Source organism: Sorex fumeus, unplaced genomic scaffold (assembly GCF_029834395.1).
Source record: "Sorex fumeus unplaced genomic scaffold, SorFum_2.1 ptg000006l, whole genome shotgun sequence".
Taxonomy (NCBI): Eukaryota; Metazoa; Chordata; class Mammalia; order Eulipotyphla; family Soricidae; genus Sorex; species Sorex fumeus.
In genome coordinates this window covers 11,409,324-11,428,481 of record NW_026606063.1, presented here as the reverse complement: position 1 = coordinate 11,428,481, position 19,158 = coordinate 11,409,324, and the positions used below count along the sequence as shown (strand labels likewise).

The 19,158-nt window shown below is 44.5% G+C and overlaps 1 protein-coding gene across 1 annotated transcript in view; it reads left to right on the top strand.

Annotated features, from left to right (window-relative positions):
• The window catches only part of RAB10 (RAB10, member RAS oncogene family), a 67,588-nt gene that overhangs the window by 32,411 nt on the left and 16,019 nt on the right, over nucleotides 1–19,158 (top strand). The window contains exon 2 of the mRNA XM_056123798.1: nucleotides 15,223–15,283. Within this exon, the coding sequence (XP_055979773.1) occupies nucleotides 15,223–15,283 (61 nt within the window). The remainder of the gene's footprint in view (nucleotides 1–15,222; nucleotides 15,284–19,158) is intronic.

Sequence of the window (19,158 nt, the reverse complement as noted above, 5' to 3'; positions counted from 1 at the left end):
TTATAAAATGTTTAGAACACCTCTGGCACATGGTAAGCACCAGAGAAGTGTTTGTTAAATAAAAACGGTAACAATAGCCAAGGATCTCTGAGAGGGGTAATTAGGGGGCAGGACAGAGGTGATTCTCAACATTTATTGGGAAGAAAGTATGAGATTATTTCAGAAGTCTTTGGTTTTTGAGCCACACCAGGCACTGCTCGGACTTACTCCTGGCTCACTCCAGCGGGTAGGGGACCACATGGGGTGCTGGGGATCAAATCCTGGTTGGCAAGGTGCACGGGAAGTGCCTTACCGGCTGGACTATCTCTCCGGTCCCTGTTTCCGAGGTCTTGAAGAGACCAGGCTATGCTAAAGTTTGAAGCAAGGGTGTCACAGCACAGGTTTCTGAAGGAAAAGAAGCTAAGATGGGAGATCCTGAAAGTGAAATGTGGGGAAGGAATCTACTCCCTCAACCAGTCGGTGCCAGATAGTGCATGCGTGATGTCGCACACATCAGACTTTCTGTTTTTATGGGCCACCCATGGTGGTATTGGGGGGCTACTCCTGACTTGATGCTTTTTGCGGGGATTGGGGGTGGGGGGTGGAGAAGAGTGTCAGTTTGAAGTTGTGCTCAGGGAACTGTGTGGTGCTAGGGATTCAGCCTGGGCCTTGTGTGTGCAGCGCATGCATTCTCTGTGGAGGAGCCTCCTGAATAGGGTTTAGGAGATCCGGGGCTCTTCTGGCAATCTTGGCCAACAGGGCAAGCAGTTCAATGCAGGGACCCCAGGATGCAGTGCCAGGGATACCTAGGCCGCTCTAGTGCTGCTGGGGGCTTCCAGGGCCGCTTGTGGCAGGTCTCTGCCGTGCTCCACGGGGCGTGCGAGGTGAGGAATTGAACCTGAGTCAGGTGCATATGTTGGCCGTGAGCCGTAACCACTACTGTCTCCCGGTCCTTAAACCCACGTGCCAACACTCGAACTTCTTTATTTTTCAGTAGAAAAACAGCCCTCTTGTCTTTCATGTTATTTATTGCCTGGGGACATGTGGAGATCTTTTTTCCCCACTGCCTCTCTTTTTCCCTTGGGAAGAAATAGTTTTGCGCTTTTTCTAGTTTCCTGACTGGATTAACACAAATTTCATTCATTTAAGCATATGTTTTGCTTCTGAGAAATAAACTTAAGAAGAGATTGCTTGGAAAACAAACAACAGTATGAGCTGGAACTAGAGGGGAGATGGTTCAAGTTTGGGGACGTCAATGAAGAACAAGAACTAGAACTATACAGTGTCTATCTAATAGAGTAATGAATGTCATTGCAAAGGAGTGTAACGACCAGCGCTGGAGAGATGGTACAGCACTCAGGGCTCTTGCCTTTCCTGCAGCTGACCTGGGGTTGAGCACCATATGGTCCTCCCAGCACTGCCAGGAGTGATCCCTGAGCGCTGCTGGGTGTGGTCCAGTCCCCCCCCCACACACACACACAAAGTATCATGACCAAAAGACAAGTTGTCGTGATAGTGTGTGGAGTAGGCATTATGCAGTAATACATTTAAATAGCAATCAAGTTCTAAATTATGAAGATCTGGCAGATATTAGTGATATTATATGAGCTCATTTTATAATGGTTTAGAAAAACTTTTTAATGTAAAAAGTTGTAATATTCGCCAAATGTAAAGGGAGGTAGGTGGGAGGCAAATGAGATCAGTAAACAACTTCTGGGAAAAAAGTACTGACTGGAGAGTTCAGTTCTGCTGCCTTAGAGACCGGGTTTGCTGGACCAAGGATGAACAAGAGAGTAAGCCGAGGCGGCCAAAAGGGGGAAGACCGTGACTCACATGGCAAAGGTTTAGACTTGGAGGAGACAAAAAATAATGGATCCTTGGTAGCATTTAGTTTAATAGCTTCACTGAGGGCTGCTTATGTACTAGATACCATCTTAGACTTTCATTTTTCTTTGTTCCTCCTTTTGCTGTGTCAGGGATTGAACTCAGCCTCACACATGCAAGACAACTTCTCTACCACTGAGCCAGTTCTCTGACCCCTCACCTGGGCTTTCTGCACTTGTCCCTCGTTTTATCCTCAGGACATATTAGACATGGAAATTTTATTTCTGTTGTAGGTGGGGGAAACAAGTCAGAGAGGTTAATTTTCCCATCGCGACACAACTAGTCTCAGTCTGTGGCAGAGCCAGAAACCATGGTTGTCTGTTGCCTTCCATGCAACCGATCTGGGTTTCATCCCTGGCACCCTGTATGGTCCCCCAAGGCCGCCAGGAGTGATCCTTGAGTGGCAAGCCTAGGAGTAAGCCCTGAGTGCTGACAGTATGGCCCAAAAGCAAAAATAATAAAAATAAAATTTTACCTAGAATCTTATGAGGTTAAAATGTAAACTTGTTAGTTTTTTTTTTTTTTTCCAAACTAGTTGGGTAATTTGATTGGTTGGTGTTTGGGCTGCATCTGGGGTGGCACTCAGGGTTTACTCCTGGCTCTGTGTTCAGAGATCACTCCTGGTGGTCTCAGACCCATACCGGGACTCAAACCTGGGTCAGACATGTGCAAGCGTCTTACCTGATATACTTTCTTAATTAAAAATTTTTTCCAAATGTCTCAATGTTCTCAGATGTCTCGAATTTTCAAATGAGATTGAACCTGGTAAGCACTCTATCTGCTGTACTAGCTCTCCAGCTCCTCAATTACTGCTTGAATATACTATAGTGTAAAGATATTTCAGTGAAGAACAGTTTCTTTGTTTTTCCCAAGTGTACAGACAGGAGGGGCAGATGGCTTGAAGGAATGGAGAGTATGTGTGCTGGGTAGTCTTGGGTTTGATCCTTAAAGCACAAAGGAATCATGGGTCCCCTAAGTACTACTGGGTGTGCTTCACACCCCCATGAATGTACAGATAGAGGGACTAGAAAGATAGTACAGCAGGTAAAGCGATTGCCTTGCATGAAGCAGACCCAGATTCGGTTCCCTGCACCCCACATGGTCTCCTGAACCTGCCAGGAGTGGTTTCCTGAATGTAGAGCTAGGAATCACCCCTAAGCACCCCTCATGTAGCCCCCAAACAGAACAAAAACAGAAGCTATAGATGGGAATCAAGAGCAAAAGCAAATATATTTCTATACTCTAGCAGCCAGCAGAACATCCAGAAACAAAATTAAGATAATTTCATTTTCAGAGCCTCAAACAAGTCAGTATTTTTAAATTGGCATTTAGGAAAAGAATTGCAAGACACACACTGAAACACTGTTGGAAGAGATTAAGGAAAGTCTAAGTCTAAGGGGCTGGTGAGATCGTACAGTGGGTAAGGCATTTGCCTTGCTTACAGCTTGCCAAAGTTCAACCCCCAGCATCCCTGAGTACTTTTAGGAGTGATTCCTGGGTACAGAGCCAGGAGTAATCCCTGAGCATTATTGCCAGATGTGGCCCAAAACCGGGGGGGGGGGGGGGGAGAGGCAAGGTCTTTTTAATGATGCCGATAATATAATGAGCCCCTAGGAGATAGTTCAGAGACATGCCTGGTATATATTGAATAGTATTTGAAACCTGTGTTCTGTGGCCTCCTGAGCACTGCTTGGCATCACTGGGCTTGCCCTGGAGATGAGCATTAAAACATCCAACCCTGTTTCTGAGGAGAGGCCCCTGTATCTCCAGAGCACTTCTTAGGTGTTCCCACACTCCTCCCACTGTTGGGTAGAGAATGCTTTTTGAGAAATTAGGGACAGAATGCAGGTTGCAATAGTTTATTTCTATAGTCTGTATTTCTGAGCTGCCATCTTAAAGATATATGGGAAATGTGTTTTTGCGCAGGGACGCTTGGTGATTCTCAGGAGTTGGTTCTAGCTCTGCAACTCAGAAATGACTCCTGGCGATGCTTGGGGGACCATGTGGGATGCCTGGAATCAAACCCAGGTCGCCCCTGAGAAAGGCAAGTCCTCTGCCTGCTGTGCTATCTCTGCAGCCCCTTCCCTGCCCGCCGCAACCCCCCCCCCCCCCCGCACTCTCATAGGTGGGAAATAGTATCTGCTGCATGTGAAGAAAGAAAAATAGCTAGATTGTTTTTGAACCCTTTCCTGTGCTCTTTTTAAGAAAGTGTCTTCTTTGATTCAAATTGGGGGCAAAAAACCCTTCCTTGGCTCAAATACTTGAATTCCAGCTGTAATAAGTTTTCAGTAAATAAAAATTGGCCTTCAAACCTTGCAAGAATGATCATGCATTACATTAATATGATGAGTTACAACTTCTTGGAGCAACAGAAAGCAGAAACCATCAACTCCTGAAGTTCTACTTCAAGTTTTGTGTGAATACACATTGGGCAAAGAACCCACAGTTCTGTTCAGGTTCTCAATTGAGAACATGTTTGAAAAAGACATTAAGCACTGATTAACTTTTAGAAGACAAAAGGGCTCTTGAGAACTGCTGGACCTTATAGAAGAGCTGGTACCACACTGGCCCTCTGTAAGCAGCTAGAAAACAGGACAGAATACTTGAAACCATGGTTTTTAGATAACTGGTGACAGGCAGGCCAGGACTGCAATACAAATTGAGCCCTGCGGTCCCTCTGGCTTTCTTTCTGAAACTGGATTCCAGTGAATCTAAGCAGGGCGAGGCACTCTCGCTGGGCCAGGGAGATAGAAATCAGAGTAGGGAGCAGCTCAGGAGGCAGGACTTTGCAGGCAGAGGGTGGCTTACCATAGAAGGTGGAGTTAGGCACACAGTGAACCCAGAAACCTTATCGTTTCTGCCGGATCTAGCCTCAGTGGGGCTTCAGGGGCTGGAGGAAGAACTATTAGAGGAAGAACTGCCAGAGAGAGAATTGAGACCAGAATTGGGACTTAACAATAATTTGGGAGTCATTGCAATCTAACCAGCCAGAGGGGGGAGACTTAATATTAAGTATCAGTACTATTAGGGAGTGACTTCAGAAATTCAGGGGCCGGAGCCGTTAACAGTACAGCAAGAAGGGCGCTTCCCTTGTTTGTAGCCGACCCCGGGTTTGATCCCTGGCATCCGTTATGGTCCCCTGAGCACGTCCCACCCCCTCCTGCCCATTCCTCCCAAAAGAAAAGAAATAGCACTCTGATGGGATAGGTGCTTGCCTTGTACACATTGGCCTTAGTTTAACCCCTAACATCCCCAAGTGGTCTCCTGAGCTCTCTAGGAGTAAAACCTGAGCACCCAGGGGGTATGTTCCAAAACCAAAACTAACAACAAACTGAACTAGCTTCCCAGCGAGAGGACCAAAGGAACTAGAGGAAAGGACTGCTGGAGTGGTTGGCAGGGAAAGACAGATGGGTTCAGGCAGGCCAGCCCAAGGCCTGGGTTCTATCCTGGCACCACAGGGCTTGTGCAGCTTTGCATCCTCTTGCATCAATTGAACCACTGACCTGGTTGGCCAAGAACAGACGGTGGAACCCTCAGACCCTTGGAGGTACTCCACCCCGCCAACCTTGCAAAAGAAACAAAGCAGACTCCCAAGAGAATTAAGCTGATCCTCAGTTTAATAGCCCAATTGAATAGAATTCATTATTTTGTTTTTAAAAAATCCCTGTTAGTAAAATAAAGCGTTTACCATCTAATCCAAAGTTGTTCATCATATGAAGAAATAGAAAAATATAATTTGAGGGGTGCGGAGTCACACCCACCCAGTAGTACTCGGAGCTTATTCCTGGCCATAACTCAGGTGTCGAACTCAGGTCAGCCACATGCAAGGCAAGAGCCTTACTCTTTGTACTATCTCTATGGCCCCATTGTAATAATTAATTTTTTGTTTTGGGGGGGCCCACAGCTGGTGGTGCTCAGGGTTTCTGACTCCTGGTGGTGCTGGGGATTGAACCTTGTGCAAGATAAGTACCTTGCCCACTTATCTCTTCGGCCCCACCATTGTATAATTCTTAACCAGAAGTAAAATAAGTTTTTTTAAAGTAAAACATTTTATTCGGAGGTTTTTGAAGGGAAGAAGGGAAAGAGAGAGTGAGAATGGAGAGTACCACGCTTAAGAGAGAACATAGGCTTCTCCAAGGGCCGAGAGCCCCTACACACATCCCAGCATTAGACACGAAAGTATGAAAGTACACATCTTGAGAGGGGAGATGCAGGCGACACATGTGCTTGGCCACATGGGCACAAGCAGCACATGGGCTCGGGCAGCATATGCGCCGTAAAATGAGTTATTGACAACACATCCACAGGTAAAAGAAATAACGGATTTAGAAGATATGTATTATAGACGTCAAAACAGCAACTAAAAGAAAATGCTAGGTATGTCATTTATAAAGCCCAGTGACTGCATTACGATTAAGCAGTAGATGGTAGAGCAAGGAGTATTTTCAGGATCTTCTCATTAAAGGTGTAATTTATCATATTTATGTATCTAATTTAAAAATACTTGAGTCCAAAAGCTAAAAATGAGAAGATATAGATGAGTCACAATAATGTAGATATTTCTACTTTCCTCTTTATTCTACCAATGACTATTGGTAAAATAGATTTATATAAAATAAAATGAACCTTAACTTTTTCAGTTTCTTTTGGTGGGGGGGCATTGAAGCCACACCCGGCAGTGCTCATGGCTTAATTCCTGGCTGTGCACTCAGGAATTACTTTTGGTAAGGTTGGGGGAACCTTATGGGATGCTAGATATTGGCTGGGCCACATGTAAGGCAAGCACCCTAACTGCTATACTATCTCTCAGGCCCCAAAACCTTACATTTTTCTGAAAGAAACTTCAAGACCCAGATAGTTTCACTGATGGCAGTTTAAGAAGAAAATACTACTAAACAAGTTATTTCAGTAGATAGAGAAGGGTATACTTTCCACATCATTTAAGGGATAGCTGTATTTAGATAAACCAAAACCAGATAAAGACATACCCAATCTTTAATGGCCATTGACTTGTCCTTCATGGATATGTGCACAGAAATCCTTAACTAATTAGATCCCAGGTTAATTTTGTATTTAAAACAGTAGATGGGACAGGGGTATATAATATAATAAGATGGAGATGTTGAGTACAACACATCCACAGGTAACAGAATTTCACATGTATGGGGCTCTGGAACTGATCCCTGACACCTCCCTCCCAGGAAAATCAGCACAAAACCTTCCTGCAAAATAAGACACACAATATAATTTTCTGCCTGAAAGGAATGAAGAAATGAATCATGATCATTTTACCAAAAAAGCATATGAAAACATGCAACTTATGGCAGGCCTCAGCAGGCTATGAATAGAAGCATATTTTTCCAACCTGCTCTATTTTATAACAATTCAGTGGTGAGTGTTCAGTCTAAGCTTTTTTAAGGATCAAATACAAAGCAACACTACGAGAGGCCCTAACTAGTACAATAAAGCAGTCATTTGAAGAAAAGCATGAATTGAGAGAAAGTAAGAGATAAAAAGATTCATTGGGACATGTAGAATTGAAAAAATACAATATCTGGGACTGGGAGAGACTCAAAGGCATGCTCAAGCCCTTGTTTCAATCCCAGAGCATAGGCCTTTGAGCACTGTGGGGTGCCTGTCCAACCACCACAAAAAAAGAAAAGAAAGCAGTGGTAGGTAGCAAAAGAAAAGAATGATCGGAAATTTAGAATTCTTGGAGCCAGAGCTATAGTACAGTGGGTAGGGCATTTGCCTTTGACATGGCCGACCAGGGTTCTATACCCAGCATCCCATATGTTCCCTGAGCACCACCAGGAGTAATTCCTGAGTGCAGAGCCAGGAGTAACCCTTGAGCGTCGCTGGGTGTGACCCAAAAAAAGAAAAAAAAGGACTTCAGTTGACTGGATGAGATTCTGTTGAGGAATGAGAGGGCTGGAGCGATAGCACAGCGGGTAGGGCGTTTGCATGTGGCCGACCCAGGTTCAATTCCCAGCATCCCATGTGGTCTCCTGAGCACCGCCAGGAGTAAATCCCTGAGTGGAGAGCCAGCAGTAACCCCTGGCTGTGACCCAAAAAGCAAAAAAAAAAAAAAAAGAAAGAAATGATCAGTGACGAGGCCTGAGAGATAATATAGCGGGTCGGGTGCTTTGCTGGCCATCGCCTACCTGGGATTGATCCCCGACACCCCAGATGGTCTCACGAACGTTACCGGGAGTGGTCCCTGAGCATCAAGCCAGGAGTAAGCCCTGAACACAGCTGGGTATGATTTAAAATGAAACTATAAAAAACTAAACTAGATATTGGTCAATTGACTAAAGAATATAACTTTGATTGACTATGGAACTTGTTACAGGATGTATTCACCTGCGTTAATTACCGTGTTTGATGTGTCACCAGAAGTCAAGTCAAGCTTTGGAAAAATGATTTTTCTAGTGGCTGGAAGTTGCACTAACTAATGTCTCTCGCCACTGGATGGTGCTTCTGAAACATCTTTAAGGGGCAAATAATTTGGCTGATCTTTCTTGAGCAGCTGAAAATTGATAGGCGTGTGGGATTGTGGAAAATTGAAATATGTGTTAGAACTATAGGAAGTGGGGCTTTCTGCGCATGTCTTTCCGTAATGTTTCCCCTCCATTTCTTGTCTGTGTGGTGATGACAGGGTTGCCAGATGCTTGGTTGCGGTAAAGGTAAAGGTAAAGGCCCTCCCGTTGATCGTCGATTTACTCGAGCGGGCCCAGTAACGTCTCCATTGGAGACTTTGTTGTTACTGTGTTTGGCATATCGAATACTCTCGGTAGCTTGCCGGGCTCTCCGAGAGGGGCGGAGGAATCGAACTCTGGTCGGCTGTGTTGGCCGCTTGTAAGGCGAACGCCCTACCGCTGTGTTATTGCTCCAGCCACCAGGAATCAGAAACTTTAGTTGTGTCGCTTGCACACACACCTCTCCCTGTGTCCTGGAGATCTCACACGCACAGTCACAGTCCTGAGGGTCCCAGACAGCAGTTTCAGGGACTGTACTTTCGAACGTGGGTAGCACTGGGTGTGGTGGGGTGGGGGGTCGGACTCCAGGCCGCCTGCTTACAAGGCAGGCGCGTTTGCTGCTGAGCCAATCCTGGGCCATCCTAGTGTGTTTCACATTAGCCAGCCCTAAACAAGAATCTCTGGTTGAAGCAAATGAACCCTATGATTGCTGTGGTTTGTGGTAATTTAGCAAATGATAGCATTCCCCAAGACTCTTATTAATCCTCTTGGCAGACTAAAAAGTTGACAGGCTTTTCTTGACTGCTGAGCTTTTGGGTTTTTTTTTCTCTGACCCCTAAATTTTATCAAAAGCTTCCCCACTCTGTCTTAATCATGCTATTTTACATACTGAAGTGTGTGCGTGTTTGGGAGTGTGGTGAGTACAAGCTGAAGTGTACATACACGTAGAAAGTGGAGAAAGTGCACACCTGTAAAGGTCATGCTTTATGGGCTAGAGTGAGACTGCAGCCGGCAGAGCCATTTGCCTTGCACGCAGCCCATCTGGGTTTGATCCCTGGTACCCCGTATCGTCCCTCGAGCCTGCCAGGAGTAATTCCTGAGTGCTGAGTTAGGAGTAACCGAAAACCTAAGTTGCGCCTTAATGTGACTGCAAGAGGAAGGCTGGAGGGGTGTTGGTAGGAGGATTCCGTATCCGCCAGAGAGGTACTGGAGTTTTGCACATGGCCGGCCCAGCTTTGATACCCAGCACTCCAGATGGCCCTCGTAGCCCTGTCAGGAGTGAGCTCTGGGCATTACTGGTTGTGGGGAAGAAAAGGAAGGAAGAAAGGAAGGGAGGATCCTCTTCTATTATTTTTTTTTCTATTGCTGTTATGGGCTGGAGCGATTGCACAGCAGGTAGGGCGTTTGCCTTGCACACAGTCAGCCCAGCCGACCCGGGTTCGATTCCTTCGCCCCTCTCGGAGAGCCCGGAAAGCTACCGAGAGTATCTCGCCCACACAGCAAAGCCTGGCAAGCTACCCGTGATGTATTTGATATGCCAAATTTTTTTGCTTTTTTGGGTCACAACCAGCCGATGCTCAGGGGCTACTCCTGGCTCTGCACTCAGGAATCGCTCCTGGCGGTGCTCGGGGCACCATATGGGATGCTGGGAAACAACCCAGGGAACCCGGGTCGGCTGCGTGCAAGGCAAATGCCCTACCCGCTGTGCTATTGCTCCAGCCCCTCATACTGGTTTTTTTTTTTAACACCTCTCCATCTTCCTTCCTCCACCTTATTCTCAGGTAACCTTAATTCTGTTATCTGAGACCCCTGGTTTGTCTTTTTTGATTTGTTTTCTCTGCTCTTTGAGTTGTTTGGGGGCCACACCCACCTGTGCTCAGGGCTTACTGCTGGCTCTTTGCTCAGGGAATTATATGGTCCTGGGATCAACCTGGTCAGCTCCATGAAAGGCAAGTGCCTTACTCACTTTACTAACTCTCTGCTCCCTGTTCATCAGTTTTATTTCCTAAAATTACTTGCATTAGTTAAATAGAGTTAAATACTACTGTTTCTCAATTATCTTCACTAATTCCCTTGACCTTTCATTTTGCTATTTATTCCTAAATTTTATTTTTCATAACAAACAACATTTTATCCTGTACATCCTATCAACTTTTTTTCTCTCTGGGTCACACCTGGAAATGCTCGGGCGTAGCTCCTGGCTCTGAACTCAGGAATTACTCCTGGCCTTGCTTAGGAGACCGTATGGGATGCCAGGGATTGGACTCAGGTTGACCACATACAAGGCAAACACCCTACCTGCTGTACTATCATTCTGGCGCCTCTTTGCTAACTTTTAGTATCATATTTCTGGTACCCTGAAGTCTCATGATGATATTATTTGATAGAAGCATTGTTTTATTCATTATACTTCCCCCATGGTGAGTCTTTTAGTCTAATTTAAAATAATTTAAAATAAAAATAATCCTTTGGTTCATCGATTTTTATGGTTTTTCGTCTTGCATAATTTTTATTACCTATATATCATGTGTTCTTTTCGTCCTTGAATTTTTATTGAAGTCTGACCTAGTTTGTCTTTTTAACTAGTCATATCCCTTGTACATTTCTTTGTTTGCTGCTTTTGGGCCACCCTCAGTAGTGCTCAGGGGCTACTCCTGGCTCTGTGCTGGGGGGGCGGGGCAGCTAATGGAGGTGCTGGGAACCATGTGGTACCAGGATTGAATAGTGCCTCCTGCATGCAAAGTATGTCTTCCAGTTCTGTGTCTCCCTAACTCAAGAGATACTTCAGTTCCAAGACGGGGTCAGGGAAAGGAGAGGGTTGGGGGAAGTGAAGGAGGGACGTAAATCTGAAAACTCCTAAACATTAAATCAAAACAAAGACCAAAAAAACACAAGTAAATATAGTCAACAGAAAGGATGCAATTGAAGGGAAAAAAAACAGAGCTCAGCACTGCCACTACTAATTTCCTCCCCTTCCCACCAACAAAGGGAGCTATCTCTCTTCCTCTGCGTGACCCCTGTTTCCCCCAGGCCTCCCCCCTTTCCCATTTTGTTTTATACTTCCTGTTCTGGTGTTCTGGCATCTCACTGGAGTCTTTGTCCTTCAGAAATTGGCCAGAGGCTCTAAGCTGATTAGACGCTAAGTGGACTGGTTAATAGAGCCAGTAGAGTGGTGAGTTTGGGACTGGAGCTCTGGTTTAGAGGGTAGGGCATTTGCCTGCACCTGGCCAATCCATGTGCCTGCCAGGCGTGATCCCTGAGCACAGAATCAGGAGCACCACCTGGTGTGGCATGAAACAACAAATAGTGAGTTTACCTTAAGGGTGAAGTTTCTGTTTTATTTATTTTTTTTAAGTCTTTGTATAGTCACAGTAATGTGTATTTCCTATTTAATGATCTTTTTTTTCCCCTGACTTGCTTTAAACTCCAGGGTTTACAGATCGTTTATGGTACCTTTGTTTGGGGCATTTGGTGTTCAGCACAAATCCCACCACTGTTGCCCTCCCCAATTTCCCACCTTCCCATTTGCTCCCTTAGCATACACAAAATAATTTTTTGTATTACTTGTTATGATACAATGGTAAATAGAATTTAAAAATTGTTCACTGAAAGAAAAATTTGAGGGCTAGAGTGGTAGTACAACAGGTAGTACAACATTTGCCTTCACACAGCTGATCTGAATTCCGTCCACAGGTCCCCCAGTACTGCCAGGTGTGGCCCAAAATCTGAAAAAAGAAAGGTTCGTGAAAATTGTTGTATCTCACAGAGGCATTATTAAAGTCACTGTCTGAAAACTTGCTGAGCTCTTGTTGCTTGTTGAGCCTTCTGTGTTCTGTTCATTGAGCTTAGTGGGCTTCTGTGCTACTTTCCCATCGAGTTTGCTGTGCTCTTCCACAGCTGTCAAGATTGTGGAGTTTGTCAGTGTAACTGGGACAGTTCTTTGACTTGGCATCTCTTGAGAGTAGCCCCGAAGTTGTGAACCTGGGTTGTTTATATACCAGAGACTGTGGAGGGTGGGGGTGGCTGGTGTGACTGCCAGGGGCTTCAACAGGGTGGGGACTCTGCCACTCAACTTCCTGAGCTTTCAGCCCAAACACCAGGGTACCTGAGAGTCTCGTTGGTTTAGGGACTCTTTCGAGATTTGAAATTTATATTTCTTAGGGACTCTTTCTAGATACCATTCATTAGTGAATACTTTTGGAAACCCTACTGTACTGTAAGACATTGCTGTAGGTACTGGGAAATTTTGATTGATTTAAACAGGTAATATATGTCACCCGGAATCAATTCCTTATTACCCCCCTGCCCTCATCCTCACTCCTCACTGCAGAAACAACAAATCCCAACTTTGGTGGATCTTATGTTTTGGTGAAGAGAATGGTATGGGTAGGTTATTTAAGGGAAGGTGGGTGTGTGGGGAAGGGGTCATGGCCCATCTTGTAATTTAGTCTATATTGGGTAAGGGGAAGAGCAGTGGTGGAAAATAAGACTGAAGAAGAATATCCCAGGGTGGAAGAACAGTATCTGCAAAAACGTGAGCTCTGTGCGGAGCTCGGTAGATGCGAGCGAAGATGTGGAAGAAAACTGGAGAGTCAGAGTGGCAGAGGCGCAGGTGTAAAGGGCCTTGTGAATGATTTTAAAGCCTCTCGGGGGGGCTGGAGAGATTACACAGTGGGTGGGGCGTTTGCCTTGCACGCGGCCGACCCAGGTTCGATTCCCAGCATCGCATATGGTCCCCTGTGCACCGCCAGGTGTGACCCAAAAAAAGCAATAAATAAATAAATAAATAAAGCTTTGTGAAGGATGGGCTTGAGAGAGGATAAACATTTGGGTATCTCAAGTTTGAAGTGAGGAGGGATATAAAATTGTGAGTTATTGGTGTTATTTAATCATGAAATTAAAACCACCCAAAGAATGAATGAAGAGAGAAAAGCTTTGTATTTTTAGAGGTCAGAGAGATGTGGTAATGAGTATTGAAGAGTGTCCAGGGAGTTTCTTAGTAAATTAAAATGAAGAACTCTAACTATGGTTAGTTAGGGGCTGGAGCAGTAGTACAGCTGGTAAGGCACTTGCCTTACACACACCCAGCCTAGGTTTGATCCCCGGCATCTCCTATGGTGCCCTGAGCACCACCAAGAGTAATTCCTGAGTGCAGAGCCAGGAATAACTCTTGAGCAATGAGCCCAAAACTTAAATATATGTGTGTGTGTGTGTGTGTGTGTGTGTGTGTGTGTGTGTGTAGTTAATTAGGTAACTCAGATAAGGACTTAGAAATGACCATTGACTTCAGAAACAAAGAGAACATTGGCCTTAATGATAGTTGGGAGAGAGAGAGGGAGAGACAGGCAGAGGCAGACAAAGGAATGGAGGGAGAGGAGAGAGAGTGTTGAAGATAAGGTTAACAACACAGTTGTAGTTAGGAAGAAAAGAAAAATTGGCTCCAAGTAGAGTCGGCTTCCAAGGAGTTTTTCTGCAGAGAGGTGAGGAGGAAGAATCCTTAAGCTCCCAAAGAAATTAATGCAGGAAGTTTTGCAGTAGACTGAATGGGGTGAGTGACTCAGTGAGGGGCAGGGGAAGGTCTCAGACTCCAGTGAGCCGTTTCTGTCTTAAACAGTTTGGTAAAGTGGTTGAAGCATCCTAAACCCTTAGAGAAAGTTATTCCATGTACCCGATATGTTCTGTTGGGGTACAGCTTCTTAGACTGTGTCCTAAATTAACCTCTCCAGTAGCATTATTTTCTTGTTTGTCATTAAGATTGCAGTGTAGCACTGTCCTCCTGTTGTTCATTGAGTGGGCGCCAGTAACATTGTGAGACTTCTTGTTACTGTGTTTGGCATATCGAATATATCACAGGCAGCTTGCCAGGCTTTGGGCGGGCGAGATACTCTCGGTAGCTTGTTGGGCCCGAATTATTAGTCTTGGTCAAAGTTGGTCTTGACAGCTAGGTCATGTTAGGGCAATTATTTTCAGTCACTCTTAAGAGAAAAAATACATTGGCTGGAGGCGGTTGGCGAGAGGGTGCCTGCCTTGCACACTGCCAATCCAGATTTGATCCCTGCCCCAGAGTGTCCCCCGAGCACTGCCAGGTATGGCCCCAAACCAAAAATATTTTTTAAATAGTTATATGTAAATTATAAATATTTTATTTATAGGCTGGAGATATAGTCTGGGGTTTATAAATTCCAGGAAAATAGTTCTTATTTTCCTTTTAATTGGATATGGGAAACAGGGGGATCCCAATGAAGATTTGTTTGGTTAAGGAATTTGTTTGGATTGGGGTGTCACTCAGCAGGAAACAGCATACTTTGCATGACTGAGGCTTTGGGTTTCTCCCAGGAGCCGCAGAACCCCCACCCTCAGTAGATAGGTATAGTATTCGTTCTCTCTGCAAGTTAGCGAAGTTGTATCTTTCCCCTCTTCCCCCGACTAGAAAACATCTTCTTAGTTTAAGTATTTTATTTTTCGGGGCCAGAAAGAGAGAACAGGGGTTAGGGTTCTTGCAAATGCTGAATTGCTTCCCTGAAACCCCATATGGGCCTCCCCAGCATCGCCAGGAGTGACCCCTGAGCACAGTCAGGTATGGAAGAAAGGGGTGTTTTTTCTTTGTTGTTCTTCTTGTTTTTATTTTACTTTTTTATTTACTAAATTATAAAAAATTCACTCTATAGCTGTTTTCTTCTGCCGTATACTCAGGTATAAATTGAACTCATTTACTCGGAATTTCTTACTTTAGTGAGTATCAGGAACTAAAGAAACACAGAATTTTAAAGTTTAATGATAAAAATGACAATTCAATTATTGAATTTCAGTTATTCAATTTTAGTATAGCTAAGTTTAAAGTCATAGTTACAATTCACCTTTTTCCCCTTCTGTGTTATAGGAATAGACTTTAAGATCAAAACAGTTGAATTACAAGGAAAGAAGATAAAGCTGCAGATATGGTAAGTGATGCTAATTTGTTCTTTTTGTATGTTAGGGTGTCCAGTTTCAAGGTTTGCCAGTCAAATCTTTCCTTGTCACCTGCTTAGATTTGGTAATGGGTTAGAAGAATTATGAGAGAATGTTGTCCAAGAACTCAAAAAAATTATTATGGGACCAGAGTGATAGTACACTGGGTAAGGTTCTTGTCTTACGTGCGGTTAACCTGGGTTCAATCTCTACTCCCTTCTGGTTCTGTGAGCCCTTCCAGGAGTAATCCTTGAGCACTTACAAGTGTGGCCCTAAAACAAATAAATTAAGTATTCTGGGACCAGGAGACACTGCAGAACTACTGATGTATTTTTGCTTATGGTTTTCTTTCTTTCACGAAAAATTTTTTCAGTTGAATCACCGTGAGATACATGTTACAAAGTTGTTTGTGATTGGGGTTCAAGTCATACAGTGTTCAACACCTCTTCCTTCACCTGCTGCCCGTTCACCTCCTCACCTTTCCTTTTGGGCATTAGCTCATGATTTTCTTAATACCATTTTTTTCTATTTTAGACATGTGATGTTAAGACATACACAGCTCAGTGTAAAATAACTCTTACTATAAGACTTCCAGTCACTAGAAGGTTTTATAGTTTTGGGGTGTTAGCAGTGATGCAGCATTTTCAGTTGTGCAGGAATCGGCACCATCCCTACAGTGTTCAAGGGTGAATTGTGCGTATAACAAGTACACAAGATATTTTTTCAGATGTTTCTCTTCATTTAATATATAAAATGTTTGTTCTGCTATTTGCCCTGTATTGCCTTCAGTTCTTTCACAAGTGACCTTGTGGTTTTATACATTTTCCCTCTTATCCTTTAGCTCCTGTGTAACTTTTTAGAAGTTAACAGTAGCAGATAACACTTGTATTTTAAGAAGACAATCTTTCTCAGATGATTCTCTTTAGCAACAAATAAATCCTCCAGTGTGACCTTCAAGACTAATCTGGGGTTGGAGAGAGAGCACAGTGGGTACTATGCTTGCCTTGCACATGGCTGACCCAAGTTTGATCCCCAACATCCCATACGGTCCCCAACCCCCGCCAGAAGTGATTCCTGAGCACAGAGACAGGAGTAACCCTGTAACCTGAGCACTGCCAGGCGGAGCCCAAAAAAACCAAAAAAGGATTGATCTAGAAAATACTCTTGTTGTACCTATCAAACTCAAGTATAACACAGAAATGATAACGTTTCTGATTTAGCATTGTTTACTTCTTAGGTATTTTACAGTTCTCTTATTGTTTGGGGACCATACCTGATAGTGCTCAGAGCTTGCTTACTCCTGGCAGTGCTTGGGAGCTTTGTTTCATTCTGGGGATCGGCTCTGGATTGGACACCTGTGGGACAAGAGTTTAATTAAAGAAGACATGTAGTATAAAAATTTTATTCCGGTGTTAATACATTAGAATTCCAAACACTGTTCTATATTTAATGCTTTGCTACCTCCTGAAAAGCACGGTGATTTTTGTGTGATCTTTTGTTTGTATGAATATATCCAGATTCTTATTTCAGCATGCTAAATCTCTGTTATGTGATTAAGTAATCAGTTTTAAAAATTTGTTTTTCATTGCATGCTAATGTTTTGTTTTAGTGTTCTCTGCGCAAATGAGCTGTCACTACTCGCTTTCTTTGCAGGAAATTTTAGTGGCTCTGTTGCATGATAGGACACAGGGCTTGCTCTAGCCAGACCACCTGTGCGTAGGCCTAAAAGTTAATCTATTTGACCTTTGGAGAAGCAAATGTAGCTTTTTAAATCCCAGGTCTGTAGAAATGTTGCAGCACACTATCTTTCACTCTTTCCCCATTTTCAAAGAGAGGTGCTCCTTCCCGGAGAGTAGCCTGAGTGCTATATACCTGTCAATAATAACTTCCAGGCTGCCTGCCTTTCTGTTAGCTGGTTGTAAGGAGCTGGGGCTAGGGCAACCCCTTTGAAGCATTGCAATATGGTAGACCGGTGCTCAGGGACCATTCCCAGCTCTCTGCTTGGGTGCCAGGAGGTAGTGGGGTAGGTGGTAATAATCTGGGCTTCCTTCTTGCAGTCTGTGCTCCAGGCCATTGACCTTTCTCTGTAGCCACAAAAAGCTTTTGGGTTTTTTTTTCCCCCCACAAGTACTTTCCCACTTCTTTCGGCCGCTGCTCTCTCTCTTTGAGACATCAACCGAAAGTTCCCCGTGAGAGGTTTGGTGATGACTACCCAAAGTGGCCCGCACTAGTCCTGTCCACCATGATTTCTTTCAGTCAGTTGTATCCAGCATTTAAACAGAACCATTTAGAAATGTCTTTATTGCCAGCATCTCACTCTGATGGTGGTGGTTGTGTATATGGAGGAGGAAGGGGAGGTTGTTATTTTGGGGTCACGCCTGCTATCTTCACAGCCAGCTACTCCAGGCTTGGGGCTTGAGGTACTAAGTAGTACTGGGTGTTGGACCCAGGGTTCTTGCATGCAGAGCATGCACTCCAGCCCTTTTACCCCAAGAATGTCAACTTTTTCAGGGTGGGGAATCCCACCTGTCTGATTTATAGTTACATAATAGGCTCTAGAACAGAGCCTGGCGAGTAAAAATAGATATCCAATATTCATTGGACTTGGGTTTGTATCTGATCACACATCACTTCTCACTCACTTTAAGTATTACCTCTTTAGAGCAGAGAAACCCCATCCTTCTTCAGTCTAGATTACTTCCTCCAAAAGAAAAATTCTTTTTCTCTCTTCTACCCCCTTTCTTGCTTTCTCTGTCACTCCAGCCTGTTTACAAAGTTAACATTTATCACAGTTTGAGGGTTTGTGTTTATACTTGTTTCTGACCCCATTGGAATGTACACTGTGAGGACAGATACCAGATTTTATACTTTCAACTTTTTTTTCTTGGATGAAGATCAACACAGTTTAACATCACTGGTGGAGAAGACACACAGTTGGTTCTCAGCTTGAGAAATTGGAGCGTTCCATTGACAAAGGAGGGAATAACTTGATTGTTGTTACCAGAGACTCCGAGTTAATGAAGTTGGGGCTTAGCTCACAGAGCATGTCTGTGTCTCCGCCTATTGTGGTGTGGTCAGTGTTTAACTAAAAATAACTATCCATGGCAGCCGGAGTGTACAGCTTCCCTGACCCTCCACGTGGCACAAACAATTTAGGAAATAAGCTTTGTTTCTGGGACCCTTTCACCCTTTATACAGCGGCAAAGAAATGAGGACCTCACAACCTTCTCCCAGCTGTCTACCTATTTCATGTCAGGAAAATTCTGTTGCCACCTGTTTAGACTTTCAAGAAGCCGACATAGGCACAAAAGAATGACTTTTTAATAGTAGAGGAGACCCAAGTGAGCCTTCCAGGCCTTGTGCTTCTGGTGACAAACACGCATGAACATACACAATGTTTAACTGCTCCTCAGATGCCAAACACCCCTTTTGCTTACTTTCCTCAATCTGCGGCCTTCCAACCTGCATGCCCCTATGTGTGTGCGAAGACTAAAAATAGCTTGAGTAACAGCTGTGGCTATGTTTAGCCCTGGGCAGAGGGTCATCAATTCACCTCCAGCAGTGAGGGAGGTTTGCAGAAGGTTCTGTTTCTGGCCTGAAGATCGGAGATTGCCTCACCCAGGTGGGCTGAGTCTGATCAGGATCCCTCCTGACCGGCCCCTGGACATGGATGGTTCGATGGGAGTCTCAGAGCCAGATCTTCTCCTGGGGCAGACTCTGTCCTAGTTGAGTGTTCTGTTGTTTTCTTCCTTGGGGCCCAGCCTGGTGTGCTGTGGGAGGGGCATGGTACTGGGGGATCATGTGGTGCTGGGAGTGAGCCCAGCCTCTGGCATGCAAAGCATGCTCTCCAGCTCGTTCCCAGCCCCCG